Source organism: Phocoena sinus, chromosome 7 (assembly GCF_008692025.1).
Source record: "Phocoena sinus isolate mPhoSin1 chromosome 7, mPhoSin1.pri, whole genome shotgun sequence".
NCBI lineage: Eukaryota > Metazoa > Chordata > Mammalia > Artiodactyla > Phocoenidae > Phocoena > Phocoena sinus.
In genome coordinates this window covers 26,936,703-26,962,370 of record NC_045769.1, presented here as the reverse complement: position 1 = coordinate 26,962,370, position 25,668 = coordinate 26,936,703, and the positions used below count along the sequence as shown (strand labels likewise).

The 25,668-nt window shown below is 33.9% G+C and overlaps 1 protein-coding gene across 12 annotated transcripts in view; it reads right to left on the bottom strand.

Moving 5' to 3' along the window:
* Positions 1-25,668, bottom strand: part of KANSL1L (KAT8 regulatory NSL complex subunit 1 like) — a 165,912-nt gene that overhangs the window by 103,055 nt on the left and 37,189 nt on the right. For all 12 annotated transcript variants that reach the window (XR_004350823.1, XM_032638329.1, XM_032638339.1 and 9 more), the window contains one exon: positions 17,341-17,482. Coding sequence is in view for 11 of the 12 variants with exons in the window: in XM_032638329.1 (XP_032494220.1) it covers positions 17,341-17,482 (142 nt within the window). In the remaining variant the exon portion in view is untranslated. The remainder of the gene's footprint in view (positions 1-17,340; positions 17,483-25,668) is intronic.

The following is a 25,668-nucleotide window of genomic DNA, read 5'->3' as shown; positions in this document are numbered from 1 at the left end:
AAGAAGTTATTTCTCTTATTGGTTTTAGTTATTAGCATTAAAAGCATGATACATTTAGAATAAAGTAATATGAACATTACTGAATGTAATGTTCATATGAACATGCAGAATATGAACATTTCTGACTAAAATTTAGAATATTTTCAGATATAACCTTCTGATATTTTGGTCACTAGCATTTCCACTTGAGTTCTATATTTAAGTACTCCTAATTTCATAAATCAAAATATCAAAGTTACAAACATCCAAACAATAACCTAACTTTATATTTATATTAACTCTTTTCAGAGCACTCTAAAGAACCCCAACCCTGTTGCTGCCAGCCAGGGTTGGCAGGACTGCACCACTGAGAAAAAGTACTCTCTAGGCCAAAGTTCTCATTGCTTACAGAGTAGACGAGTTATTAATAAAGACACAGGTTTTCAACCTTGATGGAGTATTTTCTGGAATGTAAGTAACTGGAGAAATGAATAGGGATCTAGCTGCCTCTGTACTCCCTGCCTACCCTTCATACATACACATTCCTCACCTGGCTTGCTGAACTTTCCCCACATTCCCTAGCTTCTTCACTCCAACTGTCCTCACCCTTAATCCCTCAGAAGTAATGAAGACAGGAGAGAAAGGGGGAATAGGATTACACAGATATGATCTTAATGGTTTCACAGTTCTCGTCATAAAATTTCTTCCCTTCCTACCCCTTTTACTACACTTCCCCCTGCAAAGAATAATACATATTATTATTAAATATATGTGTGTGTATATATATATATACATATATATGTATGTATATGTGTGTATATATATATATACACATACATATATACATACTTTTTTGGGGGCAAAATGTCAATAAGTTCCTATAGGCTAGTTGGAAAGGTATTAAATGCCTAATGTGGCTAAAATATTATATTCTTGGAATGAAAAATAGACTAAAACATTAATATAAGCATAGAGTATTTCAAGATGGGACAAATTAAATAATTGTTGTGGGCTAGCTTATATCATGTATAAGTACTTTACATAGGATGGAAACCACCTATAGATTATATGTTATATATAAGTAGTCTTAGTTTACACTATAATTTAGAGAATATATCACTTTAGAAATAACATATTCAGATATTGTATTAAACATACATTTTATTATTTTACAGTAATATATTACAAATGATGCTTGGTAAAAGTAACATTTTCTTTTTTACCTATACTTGTAACAGTACTACTAACTTTTACAATGATAAAAGGACCCAACTGTTGATCCCATCTCAATGACTGTTTTCATAGAATGCACAAATACGGCTGTCAAGAAATCTGAATATATTTAAAAGAAGTTTCTGTTTCACTTGATATTTTAAAAATTAAATTAGACTTGACAGTATCATCAATCCAAAAGCTCTCGAAAGTATCTGAAATGTCTACCCAAAATTTGTACAAGTCTCTAGTAGGTTTTTCACAAGTAAATATATACAAAAGAATATAAGTTTTCACTATATTAAATTAATTATAATTCTATTTGGTTTGATTACAGTTTATATTATGGGCCAGGCTTCTGTGAATTACCCTGATTTCATAATCCCTACTTACAATATTGTTTCTATGCAAAAATTGATTCTGAATTTCAAAAAGGTAGTATAAGAATACTACCTTTTTATAAGTAGGAGGCCTGCTATATTTAATTCATTGAAGAATAATATTTTAAAGATTCAACAGGGGAGACACTCATAGTCAACTTCATAACCTATTTTGTTCTCTTAAACTGTTGCCCTGGACAAAACTCTCACAATGTAAGAATGGCCCATGATTTTTCTCTGCCATAACCGAGAATAGAGAAGAAAGGGAAGAAGATTAAATCCTCTGGAGACACTGCAGAAATAATTCCTCTTCTTAAAAATCAGGAAAAGAATATACATGTGTTGGGTCACCGTAATGTATATTTTACAGTTTTGTTTGTTAATTATAACTAAATTAATCTGAATTCTTTAAAAGATCAGGAAAGTAGTCTAATGATAGATAAAATAAGGTAAATAACAAAGACAAATTTTTTTTAGAAGGATGAGTTGTGTTAACTGAAACAAGTGAAAACCTTAGCATAGATGAAGATGAAAACAAATCAGCTGCTCAGAGAAGACAACTATTCCCAATAATAACACTAGAGAGGTCCCCACCTCCACTCCTAAGGTCCTCATAGAGATGACATAGTGTGAAAAAATAAACAATTGCCTCAGTGAAACAGGAGGTAAGGGGGAAGGACACAACCTTTAAAAGAATGACATAGCCATAGGACATGACAAAAACTGGTTAAAACGAGCTAGGTCCAAGATGGTAGAATATTCGACTTCCAGTGGACCTTGAGCCTCATCATAGCTCTTTTTAATACATTAGCATGCTAAATGACACACCCACCAGCGCCATGACAGTTTTGAGGCCAACCATAAAAGGTCAAAAAGTGGACAGTGGCCCTATTCCTGGAAATCTTCGCCCCTTCCCTGAAATAGTTGGAATAATCCACCCACTCATTAGCCTATGAAATTACCCAGCCCATAAAAACTAACCACGCTGTATTTTGGGGACTCTTGCCTTCTTAGGTGGCCCACACTCTGTCTGTGGAGTGTGTTTCTCTCTAAATAAATCCACTTCTTATCTATCACTTTGTCTCTCACTGAATTCTTTCTGCAATGAGATATCAAGAACCTGAGGTTCACTAAGTCCTGAGACCAAGTGTGCTCTCAATTAAAAGATCGTGGATTCAAGCCCCAATCTGGGTTCTGGCCAGATTTGAGTCCCAGCCCATGGGTTCAAGTCCTAATTTGGGTTCTGGCTGGGTTCGAGTCCCAGCCTGTGGGTTCAAGTCCCAGTCTGGGTTCTGGCTGGGTTTGAGTCCTGGCCAATGGGTTCAAGTCTCATCTGAGGTGCATGGTTTCATCAGCAACGTATTTATTATTTATATAAAGTCATCAAAACTAATTTTAAGCAAAAACTTAAATGAAAACTTTAAAACAAACAAAATGTACAATTTAAGATGTGGAAGACCCTATTATAGGATAACAAAAGAAATCTAAAGGGGAAATCATTTAATATAGGATAGCCAGCCTCTCCAACTAAGAAAAACTATTTAAAATTTTTTTCTGAAAGTGAGAAGAAGCTGTTGTCTCAGTAAAAGCTGGAGCAGAGAAAAAGAGAAATATGGCAGTTGTAGTGTGTTGACAAAGCTGTTGCAAGAACAAGGAAGGGATGTTGCTAATACCTGCTTTCTTCTAAGAATTTAAGCAAAATTTAGACTACCTGGAGTGTGTCAAAGAAGGGGCAAATGACACATTTTAGGTCATTTGTCCCTTATTTTACACTACTAAAACACTGTATGTTTCCCAACCAGAGACACAAAAGTAGCACTTATTTTAAAAGGCTATTTATAAAAGAGCATCTCAATTTCTTTCCCCTTTCTTTATCTCTAATTTAACTGAGAGGAAAGGTTTCTTTTTTCCTTTCAAGATACATTAAACAAAAAGTTCTGTCTCACTTAAAATGCATTAAACCACTCTTCTCAATTTTTTAATTACAATAATTCAAGAAGGTATTAGAGCAAAAAAGTGTTGTTTTCCCTATTCAATACAATAATAACTCAACTAAACTGCACATAAATAAGCAGTTAAACATCTTGATTAATTTCTAAGAAAGGTAAGCAGAAGGTATCAAAGTAAAGAAATATTGTATTTTGATAGCATAATTATAATGATATCTTCCATAAAATAAACATAATATGACTCTTAAGGGAACAAAGGGCCAGAGCCACATCTAGCCAGAACAAAGAAAAAATGTAAGGCTACATAAATTATTGCTGGAAAGATTTATTTCCTTAAAATAATTTATTACAAATATATATTATATAAACATATAATCAAACTTCAAAAAATGTTTAAACAACAAGTATAAAGCATTGCTTAGAACACAGAGAATATTAAAATACCCCTTCTCAAGTCAAAGCAAAATGAACCATACTGCCTAGATTCAAATATAAAACTTAGTTATCATTTCAACTAGGAACCCACTTTCTTGGAAATTTCCAAATTGCTTTAAACTTGATTTGTTCTTAGAACTCTACTGGCTATAAAAACACTTGTGACATCTTTCAAAGAAAATCATCAAAGAAAACTATCTGGTGATCTTGAGAAGATTGGGAGATCACTACAACTTAAGGCCCAGGTGAAGACAGTTAAAAAGGAGAAAGAGTAACTGAATAGGAAACTTCCATCAGGAAGCTATTCCTGAACACAGTTGCCTCAAATCCAACAGACAGAATGGGTAAGCCTAAGGCTCTATGTCTATGCTTCTATCCACCTTCCTACAGACATCATCACCAAATTTTACAAAGCATTAAACAATATTCATGACTTCCTAGCTTCCTCTCCCATCCCTGCACAGCTCAAAGTTTCTGCTCCTTTGAATACATACTAATTTGTCATTCCTAAAACAGATCATGTCGTATGCCTTCAAAATTTAAGGAATCCCTTTTCCAGTTCCATAAGTTCATTAAGCAAACTACTATTTATCCTCCAAAGTCATACTGAGGCATCACCTCTTTACTGATGTATTCTCTGACCTGCAAACCCCTAATGACAGAGTGAAACATTCTCTCTATGCCACATCTATATCTTATTAAAAACACATATCATTCCACATATTGTATTATATTGTAATCAACGATATTTACATGCTCTATCTCCCCTACCAGAATATAAACTCATGATAGACAGAATTTAAAATTCACTAATCTTTATGGATGTGCAGACCCTAGGTGGGGTTAGGCTAACTACATGGTTTGAGGACTCTAATTCCCTCCCTTCTCTGCTATTTCGTTTCAGACCAGTCACCATCAACCTTATAATATTATATCCATTATGTCCACAGTTTCACCATGTTGAATACAGTTTCTCATAAAAACAAAGGTAGAATTTTTTTTGTGTTTAGATTCCACATATAAGTGATATCATATGATATTTGGCTTACTTCACTTAGTATGAGAATCTCTAGGTCCATCCATGTTGCTGCAAATGGCATTTTTTCATTATCATTCATTAAAATGATACAAATGAACTTAAATACAAAACAGAAACAGACCCGCAGACATAGATAACAAACTTATGGTTACCAAAAGTGAAAGAGGGGGAAGGATAAATTCAGAGTTTAGGATTAACATATACATACTACTATATATAAAATAGATAACCAACAAGGACATACTGTATAGCACAGGGAACTATACTGAATATTTTGTAATAACCTATAAGGAAAAATAATCTGAAAAAACTATATATATATGTATGTATAACTGAATCACTTTGCTGTACACCTGAAACTAACACATTATAAATCAACTATATTGAATAAAATATATATATATGTGTATAAATACACACACACAGCTCATAAAGCTCAATATCAAACAAATAATCCAATCAAAAAATTGGCAGAAGACTTGAATAGACATTTTCCCAAAGAAGACATAAAGATTGCTAACAGGCACATGAAAAGATGCTCAACATCACTAATTATTAGAGAAATGAAAATCAAAACCACAATGAAATATGACCTCACACCTGTCAGAATGGTTACCATCAAAAAGCCTATAAATAACAAATAAGTGTTGGAGAGAATGTGGAAAAAAGGGAGCCCTGGTACACTGTTGGTGGGAATCTAAATTGGTGCAGCCACTGTGGAAAACAGCATGGAGGTTCCTTAAAAGACTAAAAATAGAGTTACCATATGATCCAACAATCACACTCCTGGGTATATATCCATAAAAAGCAAAACCACTAATTTTAAAAGATACATGCACACCAATGTTCATAGAAGCATTATTTACAATAGCCAAGACATGGATGCAACCCAAGAGCCTATCAACAAATGACTGAATAAAGAAGATGCAGTGTATATATACATATATATATGTATATATGTATATATACACAATGGAATACTACTCGGCCATAAAAAAGAATGAAATATTGCCATTTGCAAAAATGTAGATGAATCTAGAGAATTTATGCTTAGTGAAGTCAAAGACAAATATATATGATAACCCTTATATGTAGAATCTAAAAAATAATACAAATGAATGTATATACAAAACAGAAACAGACTCACAGACATAGAAAACAAACCTATGGTTACCACAGGGAAGAGGGTGTGGGGAGGGACAGATTCGGGGTATAGGATTAGCAGATACAAACTACTATGCATAAAATAGATAAGCAACAAGGATTTACTATATAACACAGGGAATTATACCCAATATCTTGTAATGACCTGTAATGGAATATGATCTGCAAAAATACTAAATCACTATGCTATATACCTGAAACAAAATACTAAAATCAACTATACTTCAATAAAAAATTGCATTAACAGTCAAAAAAAGATAGAAAGAGATATTTAGCAATATTTAGATTAAATAGGACTTATGGGATTGCATAAGAACTCTTTATATTGTTACTTCTATGGGAAAATATAGTCCAAGTTCCAAGTAAACAGCCTATAATTTGGAGGAAACAATACATGCTTAAGCTAGGAAAATTCTGTGTTAAATTTCCCCTGCTGGGAAATAAAACAGTGTTTATTTCTGTAATCATTTGCTCAATTTTCCCCCCATTAGACTAAACCCTAAAAATATAAGAACTCTGTTGATTTATTCATCACTGTATACCCTAAGCACATATTAGGCACCTAATAACTGTGTGTGAAAGGAAAGAAGGGAAAGAATGAAGGAAAGGTAGAAAACAAGGAAGGAAAGAGAGATGAATAAATTTTATTTTAAAAATTGCTATAATACAATAGCATAGCTTTAATTGCCATTTCTACATCTACATCTTCTTATAAACCTGCCTTCTCCAAATCTCATATTTCTAACTCTATCAGGACATCTCAACATGAACATCTGACAGAACTTGCAAATAAATGTGTGAGAAAATTAGCTTATTTTTGTCAAATTCCCTATAAAATAAGCACTTTTTGTCCTTTCCTGGAAACAGCAGTTCAATAATTAAGAGGGGGAGATCATGGTGATGTTTACACAACTATATATTTGTCAAAATTCAGCAAATTGTACAGTTAAAAAGGTGTACTCTGAAAACAAGATAAAGAAAGATAAATCCATAATTAAACACATGTTAGTTTAAAAAATGTAGAAAATCAAATAAACAAGAAAAATTTTAAGTTACCAGCTAGAAAGGACAGAGTACTTACATAAGAAAAACAATTACATTGATAGTAAACTGCTCATCATTATAAAGAAAACAATGAAATACTATCTTTAGAGGCCTAAGGGAAAATAACTATCAAATCAGAATTCTCTATCAACCTAAAATATCATTGAAGAGTGAGAGTAGTATAAAAGTATTTTGAGACATACAAATACAAAGAGAGCTTAAATGTTCAGAGATTAATATCAAAAAGTACTAAAGAATTTACTTCAGCAAGAAGCAAACCAAGAGAGAAAAGATAAAGTAGCAGATACTGTATTCTCTTCCAGTACCCATTTTCCTCTTCTTTTCAAGACTCCAACCCTACCGGAGTTTTAGCTACACATACAACTTCTCAGTGAGACAGTATTACTCAGCTTTGACTCCTACACATGGAGTGTACTCATGCTATACTCATATGGCTAAGTTTGGGCTAATGGAGTATGAAACAAAGTAGTGCAACTTCCAAGTCACATCCAACTTAAAGACAAACTATACCACACTTCTCTTTGCACTTCTCGAGAGCACAAATGAGAAGACTATAACCCTGTTCAACAGTGCAGTCAACACACCTGAGAGTATGTCAAAGAAGCAAGACAGAAGGAACCTGAGTCCCTGAATGACCCTGTTCAACCAAGTTGCTCTACCAGCATGTACTCACTCTTTATTTTTGAAGCATTATGTATCTTTATAAAGCCATTATATTTGTGAGTTATGTTGTTACAGAAGCTTACTCTGTAACCTAATTTTATATACAGAATACAAAAAAACAGTGAGCATATTTTTAATGAAATCTGTTAGAAATGTAATTGATTACTGACTATAAAATAAGTAACTAGATTGAAGCAGATATATATAATGCATAGTTAAATAGCATTAAGAGCTATATCTTAAGAAAAAATAGAATATAAAAGTACTGAGTACTTTTAGTCATTGTTAGAATTATTTGCTCTTAAGGAAGTATGTTACAAACTAGGAGTAATGACAAAGAATAAGACTATAATGTATAGCTTTCAGAAGAGCAGAGAGAGAAGAAAGGAATAAAGCAAGTTCCATCAATCCAATGAAAGACAAGTGAAAAACAAAACACAAAGAGAGGAAAATAAAAGAAAATGAAAATTAAAACTACTCAGAGTGGATTTTAAAAACCTAGCTAGTGCTTCCCTGGTGGCGCAGTGGTTGAGAGTCTGCCTGCCGATGCAGGGGAAACGGGTTCGTGCCCCAGTCCGGGAGGATCCCACATACCACAGAGCGGCTAGGCCCATGAGCCATGGCCACTGAGCCTGCGTGTCTGGAGCCTGTGCTCCGCAAAGGGAGAGGCCACAACAGTGAGAGGCCTGCATACCGCAAAAAAAAAAAAAAAAACCTAGCTAAATGTACCTTATAAAACAAACACCTGGAAAAAAAAAAAAATTGTATCTACCAAATAGCATTAGTATTTCAAAGTGTAAGAAGCAAAAACTGACAGAATTACTAGGAGAAACTGAAAAATTCAAAATGATGACAAATATTAATAAATATATATCAAATATATATTAGAATTGAAAGATCTAGATATATGAAGATATAGCAGATGTATACAACAAAGTCAACCAGTTTAATAGAGAATTCTATAATCAACAAATAAAGAATATACATTATTTCTACCACACATTGAGCATTTACAAAATTTGATTAGTCGTTTGTCACGAAGAATGAAATCCATACAAAGTAATCAGTTCACAGATTACAATGCACTTAAATGACAAAAATACCAAAAAAAAAAAAAGATTCATGAGTTCAGGAACATAAAGATGTATTATTAAATAACTCAGGTTAAAAAGGTAATCACATTGGAAATTAAAACATATTAAAAACAGAACAATGAGAGAATTAAATACATGCTATGCACTCAAAGTAATACTTAAATATGAGCTGAAAATAAGTTATAAGGCCAACTAAAAGACACAGAGTGGCTGAATGGATACAAAAAGAAGACCTGTATATATGCTGTCTAAAAGACACTCACTTCAGATCTAAAGACACACACATACTGAAAGTGAGGGCATAGAAAAAATTATTCTATACAACTGGACATCAAAAAAAGCTGGGGTAGGAATACTTATATCAGACAAAGTCGACTTTAAAATAAAGACTGTTACAAGAGACAAAGAAGGACATTACATAAGGATCAAGGGATCAATCCAAGAAGAAGATATAACAATTATAAATATATATGCACCCAAAATAGTAGCACTAAATACATAAAGCAAATACTAACAAACATAAAGGGAGACCTCAACAGTAACACAATAATAGTAGGACACTTTAACATCCCACTTATATAAATGGACGAATCATCAAGACAGAAAATCAATAAGGAAACACTAGCCTTAAATGACATATTAGACCAGAGAAACAATACAGATAGATAGATAGACAGACAGAACATTCCATCCAAAAGCAACAGAATACACATTATTTTCAAGTGCACATGGAACATTCTCCAGGATAGATAACTTGCTAGGCCACAAAATAAGCCGTGGTAAATTTACCAAAATTGAAATCATACAAAGCATCTTTCCCAACCACAATGCAATAAGACTAGAAATCAATTACAAGAAAAAAAACACAAACACATGGAAGCTAAACAATAGGATACTAAACAACCACTGGATCACTGAAGAAATCAAAGAGGAAATCAAAAAAATACCTGGAGACAAATGAAAACAAAAATACAATGATCCAAAATCTAAGGGATGCAGCAAAAGCAGTTCTAAGAGACAAGTTCATAGCTATACAAGCTTACCTAATGAAGCAAGAAAAATTTCCAATAAACTACCTAACCTCACACCTGAAAGAGCTAAGAAAAGAATAAAGAAAACCTAAACTTAGTAGAAGGAAAGAAATCACAAAGAGCAGGGCAGACATAAATGAAATATATACAAAAACAAAAATAGAAAAGATCAATGAAACTAAGAGATGGTTATTTGAAAAGATAAAATTGATAAACTGTTAACCATACTCATCAAGAAAAAGAGGGCCCAAATCAGGAAAATCAGAAATGAAAAAGGAGAAGTTACAACCAAGAGTACATAAATACAAACAATTGTAAGAGACTACAATAAACAACTATATACAAATATAGTGGACAACCTAGAAGAAATGAAAAGACTTTTAGAAAGGTACAATCTCTCAAGACTGAACCAGGAAGAAACAGAAAATATGAACAGACCAATAACCAGTAATGATACTGAATCAGTAATTAAAAAGAAAAGAAAAAAGTGCCCAACAAGCAAAAGTCCAAGACCAGATGGCTTTACAGATGAATTCAACCAAACATTTACAAAAGAGTTAACATCTATTCTTCTCAAACAATTCCAAAAAATTGTAGAGAAAGGAACACTTTTAAACTCTTTCTACAAGGCCAGCATCACCCTGATACCAAAACCAGACAAAGATATCACACAGAAAAGAAAATTACAGGCCAATATCACTAATGAACATAGATACCAAAATCCTCAACAAAATATTAGGAAACCAACTCCAAAGATACATTAAAAGGATCATATACCATGATCAAGTGGGATTTTTCTCAAGATTTTTGCAAGGACTTTTAACATATGCAAATCAATCAATGTGATACACCACAATAACAAATTGAAGAATAAAAACCAAATGTCATCTCAATAGATGCAGAAGAAGCTTTTAACAAAATTCAACATCCATTTATGATACTCTCTAGAAAGTGGGCATAGAGGGAACATACCTGAACATAATAAAGGCCATATATGACAAACCCATCACACTCAGTGGTGAAAAGCTGAAAGCATTTCCTCTAAGATCAGGGCAAGACAAAGAGACCCACTCTTGCCACTTTTATTCAGCATGGTATGGAAGTCCTAGCCATAGCAAGCAGGAAAGAAAAAGAAATAAAAGGAATCCAAACTGGAAAGGAAGCGTAAAACTATCACTGTTTGCAGTTGACATGATACTAAGAAAATCCTATAGATACCATGAAGAAACTACCAGAGCTCATCAATGAATTCAGTAAAGTTGCAGGATACAAAATTAATATACAGAAATCTGTTTCATTTCTATAGACTAACAACAAACTAGCAGAAAAAGAAATCAAGGAAACAATCCCAATTACAATCACATCAAAAAGAATAAAATACCTAGGAATACATTTACCTAAGGAGTTAAAAGAGGTGTACTTGGAAAAGTATAAGATGCTGATGAAAGAAACTGAAGACAATACAAACAGATGGAAAGATATATGGTGTTTATGGATTAGAAGAATTAATATTGTGGGACTTCTCTGGAAGTCCAGTGGTTAAGATTAAGAATCTGCACTCCCACTGCAGGGGACACAGGTTCAATCCCTGGTCAGGGAACTAAGATCCTGCATGCCATGCAGTGCAGCCAAAAAAGAAAGAAAAGAAGAAGAATTAATATTGTTAAAATGACCATACTATCCAGGACAATCTACAGATTCAATGCAATCCCTATCAAAATACAATACCAAGGGCATTTTTCACAGAACTAGAATGAAAACTTTTAAAATTAGTATGGAAATAAAAAAGACCCCCAAATAGCCAAAACAATCTTGAAAAAGAGTAACAGAGCTAGATGAATGATACTCCCTCACTTCAGACTATACTACAAAGCTACAGTAATCAAAACAGTATGGTACTGGTACAAAAATAGACACATAGATCAATGGAATAGAATAGAGAACCCACAAATAAATACATGCAGTTATGGTCAATTAATCTATAAAAAAGGAGGCAAAAATATACAATGGAGAAAAGACAGGCTCTTTAGTAAGTGGTACTGGGAAAACTAGATAGCTACATGTAGAAGAATGATATTAGAAAATTCTCTAACATCATATACAAAAATAAACTCAAAATGGATTAAAGACTTAAATGTAAGACTGGAAACCATAAAACTCCTAGAAGAAAACATAGGCAAAACACCCTTTGAAGTAAATTGTAGCAATATTTTTTTGGATCTGTCTCCAAAAGCAAAGGAAATAAAAGCAAAAATAAACAAATAGGACCTAATTAAACTTACAGTCTTTTGTACAGCAGAGGAAACCATCAACAAAATGAAAAGACAACTGACTGAATGGGAGAAAATATTTGCAAATGATATGACCAGTAAGGGGTTAATATCCAAAATTTATAAACAGCTCATACAACTCAACAGCAAAAAACCCCAAACAAAAAATCCCAATCAAAAAATGGGCAGAAGACCAAAAGAGAAAATTTTCCAAAGAAGATTTACATGTGGCCAATAGGCACATGAAGAAATGTTCAACACAGTTAATCATCAGAGAATGTAAATTAAAACCACAATGAGATATCACCTCACACCTGTCTGAATGGCCATCATCACAAAGAACACAAATAGGGCTTCTCTGGTGGTGTAGTGGTTTAGAGTCTGCCTGCTGATGCAGGAGACGCGGGTTCATGCCCCAGTCCGGGAAGATCCCACATGCTGTGGAGTGGCTGGGCCCATGAGCCATGGCTGCTGAGCCTGTGTGTCTGGAGCCTGTGCTCCGCAGTGGGAGAGGCCACAACAGTGAGAGGCCTGCATACCGCAAAAAAAAAAAAAAAAAAAAAAGAACACAAATGATAAATGTTGGCAAGGATGTGGAGAAAAGGGAACCCTCGTACATTTTTGGTGGGAATGTATATGTATGTATTTTTGGTGCAGGCACTGTAGAAAACATTATGAAGGTTTCTCAAAAAACTAAAAATAGAACTACCATATGACCCAGGAATTCCACTCCTGCATATATATCTGAAAAAAAAATTAATTCAAAAAGATATATACACCCCAATGTTCATAGCAGCATTGTTTACAATTGCCAAGAATGGAAGCAAACTAAGTGTCCATCAACAGATGAATGGATAAAGAAGATGTGAGATACACACACACACACACACATACATACAAAAACACACAATGGAATACTACTTATCCATAAAACAGAATAAAATTTTGCCACTTGCAAAAACACGGATGGACTTGGAGGATGTTAGACTAAGTGAAATAAGTCACACAGAGAAAGACAAATACTGTTTGATATCACTTATATGTGGAATCTAAAAAATAAAACAACAAAATTTGATGGTCAATTACACTGAGGCCCAATCTCATTATATTTGGGAACAATTAAATTAAAACAGTAATAATATTTCACTCTTATTACACTGCAAAAATTAAGAGACCAAAAAATTCAAAAAGTTCACAAGGATGTGGAAAACCAGGAGCTCTCACACACTGCCAGTGGGAATATTGATTACCCAATCACATAAGTGGTATAGGAAAGCATATACAGCCATGCCTAAGATCAAGTATTTCCACTTTTAGGCATATACCCAAGAAAAGCTCTCCATAGGTTCACCAAAAAACACATAAAAGACAGTCACTGATGTATTGTTTTTACTGGCATAAAGACTGAAACAATGTACATGTCTATTAATAGAAAATAGGAGAAGAGATAAACATCCATTGTATTTATAAAATTCCATTCCATTCATACAATTAAATGTCATACAGGAAGTATAAATATGTATAAAAATTATGCTGAGCAAAAACAAGCAAGTTGCAAAAGAGTTTGTAGTATAAATATAACTTATATAGACTTTAAAAGCATGAAAAACAAATTTTATTTATAGATACAGATAAATACCTATGGACCAATAAATATTCATAAAAATAGTACCTATCAATACATGTTGGAGTCAGGGAGGAGGAGAAGACAAGATGGCTGAGTAGAAGGACCTGAGCTCACCCCTTCTTATGGAAACACTAAAATCACAATTAACTGCTGAACAACCACTGACAAAAAAATGCTGGAACCTATCAAAAAAGATACCCTACATCCAAAGACAAAGAAGAAGGCACAAGGAGACAGTAGGAGGGGAGCAATCATGATAAAATCAAATCCCATACACACCAGGTGGGCTACCCACAAACAGGAAAATAATTATACCACTGAAGTTCTCCCACAGGAGTGAAAGTTCTGAGCCCCACATCTAGCTCCCCAGCCTGGCGGTCTGGCAATGGGAGGAGGATCCCCCAGAGAATCTGGCTTTGAATGCCAGCAGGGTTTGATCATAGAAATGCCACAGGACTGGGGGAAACAGAAATTCTACTCTTGGAGGGTGCACACAGGGCCTCAAGCACACTAGGACCCAGGGGAAAAAAGCGGTGACTTCATAAGAGACTGGGCCAGACTTACCTGCTAGTATTGGAGGGTCTCCTGCAGAGGTGGGGGGCAGCTGTGGCTCACTGCAGTGATAAGGATGCTGGCGGCAGCAGTTTTGGGGAGTACTCATTGGCATGAGCCCTTCTGGAAGCCACAATTTTCTCACCAAGACCTGTACCCACCCAACAGCCTGGAACCTCCAGTTCTGGGATGCCTCAGGCCAAACAACCAACAGGAGGGGAACACAGCTCCACCCATCAGCAGACAGGATGTTTAAAGTTTTCCTGAGTAAACAGCTGCCCAAGAAACACACCCCCTGACACAGCCCTGCCCACCAGAGGGACAAGACCCAGCTCCACCCACCAGTGGGCAGCTACCACTCTCTCCCATCAGGAAGCCTACACAAGCTTCTTAGACAGCCTCATCCACCAGGGGGCAGGCAGCAGAAGCAAGAACTACAAACCTGCAGCCTGAAGAATGGAAACCGCAATCACAGAAAGTTACACAAAATGAGACGGCAGAGGATTATGTCTCAGAGGAAGGAACAACATAAAACCCCAGAAAAAACAACTGAATGAAGTGGAGATAAGCAACCTTCTGGAAAAAAAGTCCAGAATAATGATAATGAAGACGATCCAGGATCTTGGAAAAAGGATGGAGGCAAAGATCGAGAAGATACAAGAAATGTTTAACAAAGACCTAGAAGAACTAAAGAACAAACAAACAGAGATGAACAATACAATAAATGACATGAAAAATACAGTAGAAGGAATCAATAGCAGAATAACTGAGATGGAAGAGCGGATAAGTGAACTGGAAGACAGAATGGTGGAAATCACAGCTGCAGAACAGAATAAAGAAAAAAAGAATGAAAAGAAAAGAGGACTTCGCTAACATGGGAAAGGAAAGTGTCACCCAAGTCCAGGAAGCACAGAGAGTCCCAAGGAGGAAAATGCTGAGACACATAATAATCAAACTGACAAAAATTAAAGACAAAGAAAAAATATTAAAAGCAACAAATAACTTACAAGGAAACTCCCATAAGGTTATCAGCTGATTTCTCAGCAGAAACTCTGCAGGCCAGAAGGGAGTAGAATGATATATTTAAAGTGATGAAGGGAAGAACCTACAACCAAGAATACTCTACCCATCAAGGCTCTCATTCAGATTCAGTGGAGAAATCAAAAACTTTACAGATAAGCAAAAGCTAAGAGAATTCAGCACCACCAGATCAGCTTTGCAACAAATGCTAAAGGAATTTCTCTAAGTGGAAAAGAAAAGGCTGCAAATAGGAACAAGAAAATTATGAATGGAAAAGCTCACCGATAAAGGCAAACATACAGTAAAGGTGGGAAATTACCTGCACACAAATCAAAACCAGCAACTGTAAGAGGAGAGCACAAATGCAGGATATTGGAAATGCATTTGAAATTAAAAGACCAGCAAGTTAAAACAATCTTGTTTATATACAGACTGCTATATCAAAATCTCAAGGGAATTGCAAACTGAAAATCTACAATAGATACACACGGAAAAAAGAAAAACGAATCCAAACACAACACTAAAGTTAGTCATTAAATCACAAGAGAAGAGAAAAAAAGATGAAGGGAAGAAAAAACACCTACCAAAACAAATCCAAAACAACAAAATGGCAATAAGAACAAACATAAACTTCATGGAACAGCATGGAGGTTCCTTAAAAAACTAAAAATAGAACTACTATATGATCCAGCAATCACACTCCTGGGCGTATGTCTGGAGAAAACCATAATCCAAAAGTACACATGCACTCCAGTGTTCATTGCAGCACTGTTTACAATGGCCAAGACATGGAAGCAACCAAAATGTCCACCAACAGAGCAATGGATAAAGATGTGGAACATATATATGATGGAATATTACTCAGTCATTAAAAAGAATGAAATAATGCCATTTGCAGCAACATGGATGGACTTGGAGATTACCATACTAAGTGAAGTGAGTCAGACAGAGAAAGACAAATATCCTATGATATCGCTTATATGAGGAATCCAAAAAAAAAAAAAGATACAAATAAACCTATTTACAAAACAGAAACAGACTTAGAGAACAAACTTATGGTTACCGGGGGGAAGGGGGAGGGGGAGGAATAGATTGGGAGTTTGGGAATGACATGTACACACTGCTATATTTAAAATATATAACCAACAAGGACCTACTGTATAGCACAGGGAACTCTACTTAATACTCTGTAATAACCTAAACTGGAAAAGAATTTGAAAAAGAATAGGTACATGTATATATATAACTGAATCACTTTGTTATACACCTGAAACTAACACAGCATTGTTAGTCAACTTTACACCAATATAAAATTAAAATCTTTTAAAATATGTTGGTATCAGTGGCATAGGGAAAGGGAATGGGATCAGGAAGGATTATACAAGTACTTCAATTGTAAGGTAATGCTTTATTATTCTAAAAACAAAACCCAAATTAATAAAAATTTAATATTTGATAAATTTGAGGGTGGGTACACAGGTATTCATTATATTGCCTTCTAGAACATTTTTATGTGTTTATAATTTTTCTTAAAACAAACAAAAAACTCTAAAGAGATTCCAATAAGATACACTCAGAATTTCTCACATATGTTAAAATAAATTCCAACAAAGTAGAGGTTTATAAAAAATGTTTATCATTTCTATTAACTGAAATCCAATAAAGAAATTCTTAACTGCTCAATATGATAAAATGTTTGTGATAAGTTACAAAAATAGTTTCAACTTACAGAATTAGTATATCAGAAATCTTAACATTAACTACATTTTTATAAAGCCTAATAACAATTATTTTGTGTGGAGAGATGAGAAGAAACTAAAACTAATAATATTTTTTTAAATAGAAGAGCACACATAATACCTTGGAGGCACGAATCTGCCTGTGAACATCCGTTAGTTGTTGGATTTTGTATTCTAGTTCTGAAATCTGGGCTTGAAGCCACGTCCAACGGCTGCCAACTCTTGCTCTGTCTACAAGCCACTTCCATTCAGTACTACAGTTACTGTGAACAAGACAAACACAGTTAGTCAAAGCACAAAGACAATCAAGTTTTCACAGAGATTGCTTAATAGCTTCCTTGACTCTTGTCATACAATCCCGAATTACTTTATAAAACATCTAATTATATGAAAGAAGAATGGTATATCAACTTCTCAAAGATTTGATTTCCTTATCTTTCTATCCCACAAACACCTGTTTTTATTCAATATTGTGTACCCAGTAGTAGGATAATCTCCTTGCTATTTAATACTTTATTAATGGTCAAGGGCTGAAACAGAAGTAGGCCAGCAAAGGAAAAGAAACAAGAATGACAATACTAACACCATGTAAAAACTGTTACATGAGCCTTTTATATGTAAGTAGATGTCAAGTGTAAGACAAGTCATTTGAACTGTGCTAGATCTAAATCCATGTAAAAAACCATAGAGTACCCAATTTTACTAAATGTAATTTTCATTTGCTAGAACAGGAATCAATTTTTTAATGTCAAAAATTATCAAAAATATGAATGCTCTGCTACATTTCAATAAACATATAAAATATATAAATCCTGAGATGTTTATTAAGATAAACAGCTTGTTAAAAACTTTATTCCTAGGATTCACAGCTCAGAGATGAGAAAGAATTTATATACAGGCTTTCTTTCATGCACATTTGAAAATAAGGGTTGAACCTTAATTAGCTCCTCTATCTTTTGGCAAGGGCACTGCTCTAATCCACAGTTTGTGAGATTACAAATTAATTACCTTAAGAAAATATTTCAACCACTCCAACTAGAAAACAATCAGAGTGAGGGGGGGAGGAGAGGGAGAGAGAGACAGACACAGAGAGAGAGAGAGAGAGAGAGAGAGAGAAAGAAAGAGAGAGAGAGAGAGAGAGAGAGTGTTTGTGTGTGTGTGGTGTTTGGGATAATTAATTAGGAGCTTCATACTGCCAAGGAAGAAATTGGAGAAGGCATAACAGAAGAAGTTGAAAGTACAACTGAAGGGAAGTAACTACTTAATGGCAAAACACAAACTTCATGAAAAACTTGTCTAAAAATCGCATTTATTGTCAAAACCCATAGAATGCACAACGCTGAAAGTGAACCCTACCTAATGTAAACTATGGACTTTGAGTGATATTGATGTGTCACTGTAGGTTTATAGATTGTTACAAATTCACTACCTTTGTGCGGTATGTTGATAGTGGGGGAAGTAATATCTGTGTAGGGACAGGGGACATATAGGAACTCTGTATTTTCCACTCAATTTTGTTGTAAACCTAAAACTCCTCTAAAAAATAAACTTTATTAATTTTTACACATTTAACATTAATGAAATATCTTTCATATAAACTTTAGCCAAAGAAACCATTTATGCTGAGATCATTTGTCAGAGAAACAGAATTATTGTAACTCTACTACACAGAATTTATTCATTATAACAGATTTTATGTCAATGTTCTCAAAAGGCTTTTTTTTTTCTTCAGATTCTAATTACCCACAATGTGACTGCAGAGACTGCCATATAAATTAGGACTTCTCTTGGTATTATTATTCAGTTTATAGTTATTATTGTGATTTTGTAAATGTGACACTATTTTAAATCACATTTTCATAGCTATGGACAAAATTTAAAATGCCTATTCAAAATACACTATTCACAGTTATAACAATACTAACTGCCAATCATGAAATTAATGAAGGCAAGGACCATATCATGCAGTAGTTGCACAGGTGAGGGCAAAGTGTTGGATTTTATGCAAAAAGGAAGTTATTGGCGAGATAGTAACAAAATTTTTTTTTCCAAGCACTCTAGCTACTAGGTAAAGAAAGCATTGTAGTGGAACATGAGAGTAAATAAGGAAACCAATTAGGATGTAACTATAATAACCTAAATGTGGTACAGATAATTGTGATCTCTAAATATTTCATGTGCTGTCCTACATTTCCCAGCCTTCACTGCACTTAAGTTGGAGCCATGTGACTAGCTCTGACCAACAGGCTGTGAGCAAAAGTGATAAAGTCATTTCTAGTCCATCTGACCAACTTCAAAGCCACTGTGCAGATATTATAGCTACAAGATGGAAAAGGATCACAGCTCAAACCACACTGGACTTTACATAAGCCACAGTAAACCTTTGCTGTGTAAAATTACTGAGATTAGAAGGTTAATGTGTTACTCTAGAGCTTACTGTGACTAAAACAATGAGTAAAAGATGAAAATGGCCTGGACTGGAAATGGGGTGGGAGATAAAGAAGAGATGAAGATAAGAGGATGGACTCAAGGTTGACTTTAAAGTAGATAGGACTTGAAGAAGTATGATGTGGAAGTAAGCATGCAGAAATCAAAGATGACCTTAAACATTGTTTCATTAAATTTTGCTCCAGTCAGAAAATTTCCCTATAACATGCCACTTTGCTGGGTTGTCAAACTGATTATTAGCTCATGGAAATAGAGAAAAATAAAAGTTTATGGAGTTAATGTTATTGTACTTCTAGTACAAATACTGATACTGAAACTAAATTTACAAAAATCATTTTTATGTTCATATGTGACATTAAATTATCCTAACATAGAAAAAGTAGTAATATCAGATTTAATTTAAGTAAACTAATTAATACTGGGGCTTTGTAATAAGTGAAATGAATTTTCTGTAAAGGATACCTTATTCTACATTTTAACAGGAGTAAAATCTGTTTGCTATGCTTAAAAATGGTAACCAATCTTTTCCATCAAAAATGTTCTCTTGCTTGAAAAACTGTCTTTCTAAAAACTAACTATGGTTGTAAACATGTTACAGATAAGTATATGGCTCATTCAAAGGAGATTGACACCTGTTGTACCTCAAACACAAAACGTTTTATGTAAACAATTTATATAACCAATGATGTAATGGCTTTTATCTTAGAGTGTAACCAATCAGAACACAGCTGATGCAACAACAAACTAATAAGAATGTGAGGCAAACCCAGAATGTCTAGACTCCTCAGTTAGCATATAAGCCTGGCCTGCCAGGCCACTAAGATTTACTCCCTACATCTCTCTGGAGTGTGTTGAACTGATCAAAGACCAACACATGCCCTGATCTGCACTGGTAATAGGAGCCCCTTCTTCTAGTGAAGATCAGGGCAAATACATCCATGAGTGGATACCACCTGGGCAGTGAGACTAGTCAGTCTTCAGAAAGGCAGCACATGCCTTCAATCCTCATCCTTACTTGTTTGCAGTCACAACTTAACTTACTGATGGAAATAAGTACAGGCTGTTTAAACCAAGTGGTTTTCAGTACAATTTCTCTTAGTACTAACTTCTGGTCAACATCATGAATCTCCATCAGTTTTGTTGTTGTTGTTTTGTTTGTTTTGTTCTCGCTCTACATCACTGTTTTAACCTTGAAGTGTAGTTTGTTCCTCAGAATAAGATAGAACTTTCTAATATTGCACCTTAAGTTACCAAAACTTAAAGAAAAACTTGTATAATTTTGCCTTTAATAGAGTTTGCTAGCTTGGTAATAAAAATGAATTAACTATGATTTAAAAAATAAAAAAATAAGATCCAACTGTAAAAAATTATAATTCCAAGAAAAATAAGTTTTATCTTGGGGAAAATTACATTAAATGAGGCCAAACTTCTCCACTGGTGTTTGCTCACCTAGGAAGAGCTTAGTCTTCCCTGGAATTTGATTCCTTTAGACCAGGGGATAGCAAATTTTTCTGTAAGGAGGCAGACAGGAAATATTTGTTTCGTGGCCACAATGTCTCTTTAATAACTACTCAACTCTCCTGTTATAGCATGAGAGCAGTCATAAATGAATGGGTGTAATGATGTTTCAATAAAACTTTGTCTACAAAAACAGACAATAGGCCAGATTTGGTCCATGGGCCATAGTTTTCCAATTCCTGATGTGGAACATGTTTTCATATGCATCCTATGCTTCCCAAGGGATTATGACTTCCTTTAATGAAGTGTCTTTTTAAATCTTTTGCTCATATTTAATTGGCTACCTTCCTGTTCATATAAGACTGTCAGACTGTATGTATTGGAAATACGTATAGCTCCCAATCTGTAGCTGGCCTTTCATTTTCCTAAAGGTGTCTTTTGAGCAGCAAAAGATTCTAATTTTGATGAAGCCCAATTTTTCAAACCTCCCTTTTATAGATAGTTCTTTTTATGTCCTAAGAAATATTTGATTAACATGAATTCATAAAGATTTATTCATGTTTCTAAAATATCAAAAAGTTTTAGTGTTTTTACTTTTAGATCTATAATCCAATTCAAGTCAAGCTCTGTGTATTGGTCCAGGTAAGGGTCCAGATTCATTATTTTCTATAGGATATCTAGTTCCTGAACCATTTGTTGAAAAGATTCTATAATCTTTAATAGGAAAAAAACAAAACTATCCTTGAATAGATAAAAGACTATCTATATGAATATATGAATATAGATATAGATGTTGTATATACACTTACATACACACTGAAGCACTTAGGATATCTGTCTATCATCTATCTACCTACCTACATGACTATCTACCTACCTACATGACCCAACACGACACTATTATTGTAGTTTAGAGTAATTCTTAAAATCCAGTAAATTCTTCAACTTTGTTATTTCTCAATATTGTTTTGACAATTCTAAATTTGAGAATCAGCTTGTCAATCTCTTAAAAAAAAAAAGAGCAGCATTTTGATAAGGATTTCATTGCATCCATGGATCTATTGGTGGAAAATTAACACAACACTGAATCTCCTAATCAGTGTATAAGGTATTATTTCTCTGTGTATTTATGTACTGGTAATTTCTCTCAGCTATGTTTTATAGAGTTTTAAAAATTTATCTCTATGTATTTCATGTTTATGGAAGCTAGTATATAGCATTCATAAATTGTTTGGATGATAGTATATAAAAATACAGTTGATTTTTATGTGGTGACCCTATATACTTTGACCTTGTTAAATTCACTTAGGAGTTTTAGTATCTTCCTCATAGCAAAGTCCTTAGGATTTTCTATGTATATTATCATGTCAACTGCAAATAAAGCAGTTTGATTTATTTTTAATCAGGATACCTTTTATTATTTTTCTTATCTTACTGCACTGGCTATGAATTCCAGTATAACATTAATTATAAGCTGTGTGAATGGACATCCTTACCTTCTTCCTAATCTTACAGAGAAAGCATTCAGTCTTTCATTGTTAAATGTGATGTTAGCTGTATACTTTTTATAAGTGTCCTTCATCAGATTGAAGAAGTTTCTATCTATTCTGGGTTTGTTGTGAATTTTTATCATGAGTAGGTTCGAATTTTGTCAAATAGTTTTTTGGTATCTCTGGAAATTATCATATTCTGTTTCTCCTTTTTTATTTGATTGGTTTTAAATGTTAAAATCAACCTTGCTTTCTGGCATAAACCCCTTTGGTCATGACGCATTTTGTAATATGCTTTCCTAGATTCTGTTTGCTATTTCATTAGGGATATTTTGCATCTACAGTCAAAAGAGATATTGATCTATTTTCCTGTAATGTCTTTATCTGATTTTAAAATCAAGCTAATGCTGACCTCATAAAATGAGTCAAGAAGTGTTCCCTCCTCTATTTTTTGAAGGAGTTTGTATAAGATTGTAATTGTTTACTACTTAAGTTTCAATAAAATTAATCAGTGAAGCCATCTTGGCTTGGAGTTTCCTATAGGGAGTTTTTAATTATTAATTTATCTAATTGACATAAGGTTTTTCAAGTTTTCTATTTCTTCTTCTGTCAGTTTTGGTAATTTGTGTATTTCAAGCACTTAGTCCATCTAAGTTATTGAACTTACTGGCATGAAATTGCTCATACTATTCCCTGATTATTCTATTAATCCCTATAATATCTACAGTGATGCTTTTCTTCCCTGTTATTGGTAGTTTTTTTCCTTATCGATCTAGCTGGATATTTATCAACTTAATCTTTTCAAAGAACCAGCTTTGGTTTCACTGATTTTTCTCTGTTGCTTTTGTGTTTTATATTCATTGATTTCACTTTTTATCAGTTTTTCCTTCTTGCTTTGGATTTAAGTTGCTCATTTTTTGCAGCTTCTTAAGAGGGAGGCTTACGCCATAAACTTTACACCTTCCTTCTTTTCTAATATAAGCATTTATAACCATAAATTTTCATGTAAGCATTGCATCCCACAAAATTTGATATGCTGTATTTTCATTATCATTCCATTAAGAACACTTTATAGATTCTCTTGTGATTTATTCTTTGATCTAAGCATTACTTGGAAATGTATAGTTTAATTTCCATATATTTTTAGACATAAATATTTGCCATTTCCTACTACTTCTTCTTTCTGTTGTGCAGAACTGAGTTTTCACTCAGTATTATTTTCTTTCAGCCTGAAGATCATTTTAAGATTTCTTATAATATAGGTATACTAACAGGAAATTTTCTCACTTTGCTTATTTGGAAATATTATTTTGCTTTTGTTTTTAAAAATAATTTTAGGTTGATTTTTTTTTCCTTTCAGCCCTTTAAATATATCATTCCACTGTTTTCTAGTTTGCTTACCTTCTGATGAGAAGTCAGCGTCATTTTTTTTCTTTGCTTCCCTATATAAAAATTTTCCTTCCTCCTCTTAATGCTTTTAAGATTTTTTCTGTATCACTAGAACTTGGTGATTTGACTACAATACACTGTGGTGTGGTTTTGTTTGTAATCCTGCTTGTGATTTATTGGGATTCTTAGATCTGTAGTTTTATGATTTTTCCTTTTAAGTCCTTGAGCATACTTACCATATTTGAGATATTTTAAAGTCTTTGCCAACTAATCTCACCTCTGTCATTCCTGTCTTTTTCTATTGATGACTTTTCTCCTTTGTATGTCTAGTAGTTTGTGTGTATGTATACATATGTGTATGTACGTATGTAAATACACACACATTTATTATGGACACTATGAATATGATATTGTTGAATTTCTGGATTTTATGGTCTTCCTTTAAAGAGTGATAAATTTTGTTTCAATAGGTTATTAAATTACTTAATGTTCAACTTCATTCCTTTCAGATTCCTTCTAAGATTTGTTAGAGCACGTATAGAGTAGCCATTAGTCATCAAGTCAGACTCAGCCTTACTCTTTGAGGTGTGACCAATCTGGGGTCTCTACTGAATACTCTAGATGTTCAACAAAGTCTCTCCACTCTGCTTATTCAGAACTCAAACATCTCTTAACCTTGTATGAGCACTGGAAGTTGTTCAGATTACATTGCCTAATAACTTTTTGTGTGCCCTTATGGAGTTTCACCTACACACACAGAGCTTAGTATTTAACAAAGGTCTCAAGGCAACCACATGAAGATTTATGATGCTCTTTCTGTGCATACATAGGTCCCTACTCTTTAGTATTCTGATCTAACGATTCCAGCTATCTCATCCTCCCCCAATCTAATCTTTATTTCAATCAAGCAGGACCATTGTGCTCTACTTGGCTTTCCTCTCCCTACACCAGATATCTGAAAGTGCCTCCAGGCAGAAAACCAGGGCAATCACTTCATCTGTTTCTCTTTTCTCAGGAATCACTGAACCTCTGACCTCTGCTGCCATTTTCTGAAAATAATGACTGTTTCATATATTTTTGTCTAGATATCTACAGCCAAAGAGAAAGAACAGCACCAGTGACTCCACTCCATTATGGTTAGAAATCAAAGAACTCTTATATGTGTTTGTGTGTGTGTGTGTGATATCTCTAGAATGTTTCTATTTTGTTTCAAATATTTCCTATTCAAAATTTCACTGCCTTTTAAAAAAAAACTACAGTTGCAGTTTAAGACCAGAATCTTAACAACAACAACAACAAAAATTGAAAGTGCTTCATGGATTCCTTTTTTGGGTGTTCCTGGACTATTTCATGAAAGCAGAGTTGTTTATCCATCTTATATCACACATCTATCTACCTTTCAACTGTTCTATAAGAAAAACAGTTAATTTATGTTTGAGCCACTATAGTTTTAAGTCTCCTTTTTACAGCTTAGCCTTTATGCTAAATGTTATAGAAATTCTTAGGAACAATAGAGTGGGTTATAAGATAAATCCAAAGCATTTCTATTAACTTAGAGGTAGGACAGAAAGCAGATAGGAAAGAGACATATGTTGGTGATCCTTTCTATACTACACTATACTATATATACCATACTAGCAAAATATGGCCATTTAACAGAGAAA